An 8,821-nucleotide genomic window follows, 5' to 3' on the forward strand; every position below is an offset into this window, starting at 1 on the left:
AACACGGAGAACGGAGAGAACACAGAGAACATAGAGAACACAGAGAACACGGAGAACGGAGAGAAAATAGAGAACACAGAGAACACGGAGAACGGAGAGAAAATAGAGAACACAGAGAACACGGAGAATGGAGAGAACACGGAGAACACAGAGAACGGAGAGAAAACGGAGAGAACACAGAGAACACAGAGAACACAGAGAACGGAGAGAACACAGAGAACGGAGAGAAAACGGAGAGAACACAGAGAACATAGAGAACACAGAGAACACAGAGAACACGGAGAACACAGAGAACACAGAGAACACGGAGAACACAGAGAACGGAGAGAACACAGAGAACATAGAGAACACAGAGAACGGAGAGAACACAGAGAATGGAGAGAAGACAGATAACATAGAGAACACAGAGAACATGGAGAACACAGAGAACGGAGAGAACACGGAGAACATAGAGAACACAGATAACACAGAGAACGGAGAGAACATGGAGAATGGAGAGAACACAGAGAACATAGAGAACACAGAGAACATAGAGAACACAGAGAACGGAGAGAAGACAGATAACATAGAGAACACAGAGAACATGGAGAACGGAGAGAACACAGAGAACATGGAGAACACAGAGAACAAGGAGAACACGGAGAACACAGCGAACGGATAGAACAAGGAGAACATGGAGAACACGGAGAACACAGAGAACATAGAGAACGGAGAACGGAGAGAACACGGAGAACACAGAGAACGGAGAGAACACGGAGAACACGGAGAACACAGAGAACACGGAGAACACAGCGAACGGATAGAACAAGGAGAACATGGAGAACACGGAGAACACAGAGAACATAGAGAACGGAGAATGGAGAGAACACGGAGAACACAGAGAACGGAGAGAACACAGAGAACACGGAGAACACGGAGAACATGGAGAACACGGAGAACATGGAGAACATGGAGAACATAGAGAACATGGAGAACATAGAGAACATGGAGAACATGGAGAACATGGAGAACATAGAGAACATGGAGAACATGGAGAACATGGAGAACATAGAGAACATGGAGAACATGGAGAACATAGAGAACATGGAGAACACGGAGAACATGGAGAACATAGAGAACATGGAGAACATAGAGAACATGGAGAACACGGAGAACATGGAGAACATAGAGAACATAGAGAACACGGAGAACATGGAGAATATTAACCCCTGCCAGACCCGTTCTCCTGCGTCACCTGGAGCTCCCGCGAGGTGCTCTGTGATTGGTTAGATCCGGTGGAGCGCGGGAACCGGGGGAACCGGAGGGCGCAGTAACCGGTTCCCCCGGCCCGTCCTCCTGTTTGTCTTGTGAGTGTGCGGCGCTGGAGGAGCGTGAGCCCAAAGGCATGCTGGGTAAACAGTAAACAGCTGCTGGTGGTCCTGCAGCTGAGGGGACCACTGTGAACCAGCAGCAGCCACGCCCCTAAGGGGGCGGAGCTACGTATTCAACCACAACACAGGAAGCGGCTGGTGGGCTTCGAGGCGTGGCCTCCCGAGGTCACCCCCGAACATGAAGATGAGTATTCATCTGGATATAGTTCCTCATCAGCATATGTTTATATATAAATACATAAATATATTTGTATTTATTATGTATATTTTTTATATAAATATATATTATATATTTACATTATATTTATAAATAAATATACTGTATGAATATATATTTTATATATTTAATAAATAAATATTTTAATTAGTGATTGAAAAAGTTGAGTGAAAAAAATATATTTATGGATTTAAATTTGTTAAACTAATTATTTTTTTAAATACAAAAAATTTAACTGTTTGCTGAAATATATATTTTTCATTTTCATAAATATATATATTTTTATATATAAATACATATATATATTATTTGTTTTATAAATATATACACAAAAGTCAGTGTGTATGTGTGTGTGTGTAAGTATGTGTGTGTGCGTGTGTGTGTACGTGTGCGTGTGTGCGTGTGTGTGTGTGTGTGTGTGTGTGTGAGACTCACGCAGCACGCGCAGCACCATCTCCTCGGTCTGCGTGCCCCGGGACGACACGATGGACACGGTGTAGTCGCCGCTGTCCGCCGCCGTCAGCGGCCCGAGCGTCACGAAGCCGGTGGTCGCGTTGAGCACGAGGCGCCCGGTGAAGCGCGGGTTCACCTTCACGCCCTCCGCGCTCCCGGTGGCCGCGTTGCCCGCCTCGTTGCCGTCGTTGAAGTTCCACAAGATGACGAGGTAGTCCGGCACGGAGAACTGGTGCCGCAGCGTCACGGTGTGGCCCTGCACCGCGTCCAGCTCGCGCAGCTCCCCGGAGCCGCGGCCTGCGTGACGTCACGGGACAGCGTTACGGCGCAGGCTCCGAGTGAGGAGCAGGAACTACCCCCCCCCCCCCACCCCCATACGCCCTGATCCACTTCACACACAGCCACTCATTCTAATCATGCTCCCAGGATACCGAAACAACAACAACAACAATACACTAAAACCATTATGACTGCATTACTTTAGCATTCATACACCCAGAGCCACACACACACACACACACACACAGAAGCCCAGCGGGAACATGAATAGAACATAACTTAATATTAATATTAATAATATTAATCATATCAACAGTGTCCGGCAGCAGTCTTTGAGTCTTCTCACCCAGAAACGAGAGAAGAAGAAGAAGAAACGTCTTGAAGAAGAAGAACACGTCCATGGCGGCTCGAGTCGCTGAGAGGGAGACGGAAATAATGCCGAGACACACCTAGACACACACACACACACACACACACCTAGAGCAGGACACGCCCACACACACACACACACACCTAGAGCAGGACACGCCCACACACACTGATGCGCGCACACACACACCGAGACCAGGAGGACTCACACACAGACTCTCACACACACACACACACACACATGCACACACACACATGCACACACCTAGACTCTCACACACTCACACACACACACCTATGCACACACCTAGACCAGGAGGACACACACACAGACTCTCACACACACACCTATGCACACACCTAGACCAGGAGGACACACACACACACATGCACACACCTAGACCAGGAGGACACACACACAGACTCTCACACACACACCTATGCACACACCTAGACCAGGAGGACACACACACAGACTCTCACACACGTCATTGCTGTGAATGATGGTGCGTTCACGTGAATCATGTGTATTCCAGGAATCATTTGCGTTCATAATTTATTGACTTATCGTTTCACAGCCATTGTTAATGATGACGTCATCGTTACTCATGAGACTCATCTGAAGGACTCCAGACGGTTTGTTGTTGTTTATGTGGAAATATTTAAATCCACAGAAACTTTTAAATATAACAACAAAAAACATGAAAAGGAAGAAGAAAAAAAAGGAAAAAGAAGAAGAAAAGGTGCAGGTTCACTTCACGCAGTGAGACGCTGCTGCCACCTGGTGGACACCTGGGGAAGTCACTTCCCTTGGTTTTAGAGACCAGGGCTGTGTCTACTACCGCACACTTGAGCACTTCGAGCTGATTTTCAGTGTTCCAAGTGCGCCACTGAAAAAACCATCAGAATTCAGTGCACTGAAAGTATCCGGATGGTGCACTGCAAACGGGCAAAAAATGTAGTGTAAAACGATGGACACTACTCGCCCTACACGGCCGCCATCTTGGCGACGTAGCGGAAGAGGAGGAGCCCTTTCGCCAGCTTTTCATTTTATTTCTAAAACAATGGCGGACAGCACAAGCGGTAGACCACGAAGCTACAGACCGTAAATGTAAGTATCAGCGGTAATTACACATTGTACTGGTATTACAATGTACTACTAACATGCCATTCTCAGATTAGTGAGCATACCGAGGTAGCATTAGATGCCATTGGATCTGCATGGCAGTTATGATAAGCTAGCTGGGTAATCCACCACCCGGCCAGTCCGACGAAGGTGCACTTTTATCGGACACTTTTAGCTTGACGAGCCGGGGCAGGTCGGCTCCAGGCGCTTGCTCCAGCGGCAAGTCCGACGACAGATAGCTGTCAGTCATCGGACAGTGTTAAACAACGTTAACCAATCGAAATAGCAATTTTAATGATGGATTAACAATGGATATGCTCAGTTTAATAACGGGTTAACGTGACACCGCGAACGTTTGCCCACACGCCGCCCGATCATTAATACCGTTACGATCGCTATCTAAGCTTGTCCTTCTAGAAATAATTGTAGCTTTCAATCATCGTTGTGTTGTTTTTTTAATGTCGTGTATGTATTAATTTAAATGTAATCGTGGTCTGGGACAGAGCACTGAATGGCTATCCTATTTCTGTTTCCTGCCCCAGAGACGTTTCCTGGAGGTGCTGGTCCTCTGCTGCCCTCCCGACATCTGCATCTGGCTCCAATGACCTCTGGCACCTCACATCCACCTCCAGGGCCTTTAAGAAGATGGACCGCCATCGCGTCTTCAGTATCCAGAAGGACCTCTCCACAACACACCTCGCCTTTGACAGGCAGCAGTTGTAGCTTGGAGGTGGACAGGCTGCCTGAAGGAGGTCATGAGGCAGATGGGTTGGGACAGGCAGGGGGAGCCACCATCCCCAAGGATACCGTATCCTGGTGGAGGATGACTGCTCATAGAAGATGGGGCTGTTATTCAGGACCCTGGCATCATGCTCTGAGTCTGGGTAGCCCCACACATTTTGCAATTTGCACTCAATCATCACAGATGGCCTGCAGCTGGATGGAATGAAAAAGCTTCCTGTTAAAATAGCAGGCAGGCTCCTCCTGGGGCTTCTCTCTGACGTGGCAGCCATCAATAGCCCCACCACTCTGACTGAAGGCTGCCCAGTGACAGCTAGACGGGCGTGGCAGGCACCTCGGCTGGGAGTTTGTCTCCTGCGGGGGTGTATGCCCAACGGAACCACTCACCGATCTGCCCACTCCTGAGCGTGCACCAGCCGTGAAGTGCAGCCTGTCGAACCCTGGCCACCACCCGATAGGAGGTGGCGCTGGCAAGCCAAAAAATAAAAACTAGACAGGAGATCTCGGGGCCCCAACCGTGGTCACAGTCAGTGCCCAGCACAGCCATGAGGGCGTTGAATGACTCGGGTGAGCCTGAAGTCCACCCTCATGTCACTGTGGCCATCACAACACAACGCCAGCAGTGGCATTGCAACATGGATACGGCAGCGCCGCCTGGGACTGGGTGGCTGCTGTAGAGGGGAGGGAGGAAGGAAGATTATATTAATATGCAAGTCATTTTATCAATAAAATGTTGTCATTGAGGTTTTGTAGTCTTTTATTGCGTTTTCTGATTTATATTAGAATTGATGCATGTTTGTAACAATAATTAATATGCCTGTGTGTTCAATTGCTAATTGATTCCTGTATCAGGGTGAACTTCACTACAACAGAGATGTGTATAAAAGTACAGTCAGTCAAAGTAGGCCTATTACTGTGTAAATTCAAGCAGATGATGCTTTTTCATTCCATCCACACGCAGTGCAGATTTTCCCAGCTGCTCCTGAACGCATCATCTCACTCTTCCGGGTAAGCTCTGGTTGCTCAACAGCGAGCATGACTTCTTCTTCTCTCCCTCTTGCTCAATGTGTCTCATGTATAGTTCTCCCCCTGCCTCCCTTCATGATAACGATACATGCAACAAGTGTAGTTTATTTGCTAGGTTGGAGGCAGGTCTAAGTGGGTTAGATGCACGGCTCCGCGCTATCGAAGCTCAGACAGCTATGCTAGTTAGCCCGCCTCTCCCGTGGTCGGCGGCGAGCTACAGTCAGCTGCTAGCTGTTCCCAGCGGTAACCGTGCAGCGGGTGGTTGGGTAACTGTCCAGGGTAGTAAGTCTACACAGAAGCCGCTGTGCACCAACCACTTCACGTTCGAACCAGTTTTCCCTGCTCAGCGACACCCGCTGAGGAACACACCTGGTTATCGGGAGCTCTATAGTCAGGAACGTGAAAATAGCGAAGCCGCGGACCAAGTCGTGTGCCTCCCGGGGGGGCCAAAGCGGACGTGGAGTCTTGTTTGAAGCTGCTGGCTAAGGACAAGCGGAGATACAGTCAGATTGTAATACCGCGGCGGTGGTAGCGTACCCGTCGGTGGAAGTCACTAAAATTAATCGTGGAGTGTGTGCTTGCTATGCGCGTTGTCGGACATTTTCTCTGCCTCTCCCAAATTTGCAGACAGACGAATTGTATGGCGAATGTCGTCTTTCAACCGCTGTCGAGGTGCCCAGCGAATAATGTGAGCTCGTGACAACTGGAAGACTTTCTGGGGAAAACCTGATCTGATGAGAGGCATCCATCCCATCCGTCTCGTTTCTGCGAATATGACCAAGTTGATCCGGACTTAATCCATGACAACCCAGGGTTCAGATCAGGTTGGTTAACCGGAGGCAGAGTTGATTTAACACCTTCTCTGCTCTTCCATTCGATTACCCACCCATGACTCTAGAGTAGAGACTGTGTCTGTCCCACGGCCACTTCAATTAAATAAATCAAAAGTAAGCAGAAGAGTGAATAACCTTATACAAGTTAACACTATTTCAGCACTGCAACAAAATAGGTCTAATAAATGTGGTCTCCTAAATATTCGATCTCTGTCATCTAAAGCTGTGTTACTAAATGATTTAATATCAGATAATCACATTGATTTATGTTGTCTAACTGAAACCTGGCTGAGCCATGAAGAATATGTCTGCCTAAATGAATCGACTCCTCCAAGTCATATTAATACTCACATTCCTCGAGGCATGAGGAGGTGGAGTAACAACCATATTTGACTCTATTAATAAATCCTAAACCTAAATTACACTAACACCTGTTTGAAAGTTCTTAGTCTTTCATCAACCTGGAAACACTACAGCCAATTCTATTTGTGATTCTGTACTGACCAGGTCCATATTCAGTTTATATCTGAATTCTCAAATTTATATCAAGTTTGGTTCTTAAAAACCGATAAAGTTATTATTGTTGGAATTTTATCCATATCCATGTGGATGTTGATAATGATTGCCTTAGTGCTGCATTCATCTCCTTGTTGGACTCGATTGGCTTCTGTCAGAGTACAGAAACCACTCACAGCTTTGGCCTGCAGCTTGATCTTGTTCTTACTTATGGGCGTTGACATTGAGCATTTGAGCGTCTTTACAGAATCCTCTTCTGTCAGTCACAACCACATAACTTTTGGGTATACTAGGTGTACTCCGTTGATCAAAGTTCTACAGATGTCTAACTGACAGTGCTGTAGCTAAATTTAAAAGCGATTCCTTCTGTATTTGATTCGACACGTCTCAATATAACAGACTCTAGTCTAACTTTATCCGTCCCAGATTGATCATCTTGTTGACAGTGCCACAGGCTACTCATGACACTGGACTCGATACCTCTGAAGGAAGACAGTGAGGAGAGGTTTGCTCCTGGTATAACCCTCAGACCCATGAACTGAAGCAAGCGTCACGGCTTGAGCATGGCGTTCAACTAATCTCGAAGAATCCCGCTTAGTTTGGCGAGATAGTCTTAAAACATATGAAGCCCTCCGCCAATGCAGGCAGCGTGTGCCACTCATATCATCAGTAATAGAAAATAATAAAAACAACCCCAGGTTTCTCTTCAGCACTGTAGCCAGGCTGACAGAGTCACAGCTCTGTGGAGCTGAGCATTCCTATAAACCTGGTAATGACTTTATGAACTTCTTTAAGAAAATATTTTAACTGTGGGACAAGATTAATATTCTCTTGCCCATATACCAGTGCCAATCTGTCCTCAAGTGGAATGGCCTTGGAAACGCTGTATGCCCTGGTGTATATTTGGAGGGATTTTCTCCATCAACCGTGACCAATTATCTTGAACGGTTTCTACTTGAACAAATCTGTCTCTTGGACCCCCATCCCGAAGGCTGCTTAAGGCGTTTTGCCTTTAATTGGCTGACTCTCTATTAGATATGATCAATGTGTCTCTGCTAAACCACGTACCACACTCCTTCAAGGTGGCTGTTATTAAACCTCTCCTGAAAAGCCCTCTGGATCCAAGAGTATTGGCTAACTACAGACCGATCTCTAACCTCCTTCCTCTCCAAGATCCTTGAAAGTGAGTGCAAATCAGTTGTGACTTTCTACATCATAATAGTTTATTTGAGAAATTTAGAGTTTAGAAACACCGAGGCGGCACTGGTGAAATTACAAATGACCTCTTAATGGCAGCAGATAAAGGACTCCTCTCTGTTGTTAGACCTTAGTGCTGCATTCGACACCATTGACCATGACATCCTGTTACAGAGACTGGAGCAGTCGATTGGCATTTCAGACACGGCATGGTTTGGTTTTAAATCCTGTTATCAGATCGATCTCAGTTTGTATTTGTATGGCGTGTGCCTCGATAACCACTAACGTTAATCACGAGTTTCCACAAGGTTCTGTGCTTGGATAATTTTATTTACCTTATACATGCTTCCTTTGGGCAATATTATCAGAAACACTCCATAAACTTTCATTGTTATGCAGATGATACTCAACTATATTTGCTCGATAAAACCAGAAACAACCAACTCCTGTAAAATTCAAGCATGTCTTAAGACATAAAAACATGGATGACCTGAAGCATGTCTTAAAGACATAAAACATGGATGACCTGCAACTTTGATGTTAAACTCAGACAAAACCAAGTAATTTTAATCGGCCCTGAGCACCTCAGAGATCAATTATCTGGTGATGTGGATTCTGTAGACGGCATTGCCCTGGCATCCAACACCACTGTAAAGAATCTTGGCGTTATCTTTGATCGGGACTTGTCCTTTAA

The 8,821-nt window shown here is 46.4% G+C and overlaps 1 protein-coding gene across 1 annotated transcript in view; it reads right to left on the bottom strand.

The window, feature by feature from the left end:
* The window catches only part of si:ch211-264f5.6 (carcinoembryonic antigen-related cell adhesion molecule 20), a 24,411-nt gene extending 21,522 nt beyond the window's left edge, over window positions 1-2,889 (bottom strand). The window contains exons 1-2 of the mRNA XM_056406501.1: window positions 2,666-2,889; window positions 2,023-2,337 (exon numbers count right to left, since the gene is read on the bottom strand). Coding sequence (XP_056262476.1) covers window positions 2,023-2,337; window positions 2,666-2,720 — 370 coding nt within the window. The 5' untranslated portion in view covers window positions 2,721-2,889. The remainder of the gene's footprint in view (window positions 1-2,022; window positions 2,338-2,665) is intronic.
* Between the last annotated feature and the right edge of the window lie 5,932 nt (window positions 2,890-8,821).

The sequence above is a fragment of the Pseudoliparis swirei genome, chromosome 1 (assembly GCF_029220125.1).
Source record: "Pseudoliparis swirei isolate HS2019 ecotype Mariana Trench chromosome 1, NWPU_hadal_v1, whole genome shotgun sequence".
Taxonomy (NCBI): Eukaryota; Metazoa; Chordata; class Actinopteri; order Perciformes; family Liparidae; genus Pseudoliparis; species Pseudoliparis swirei.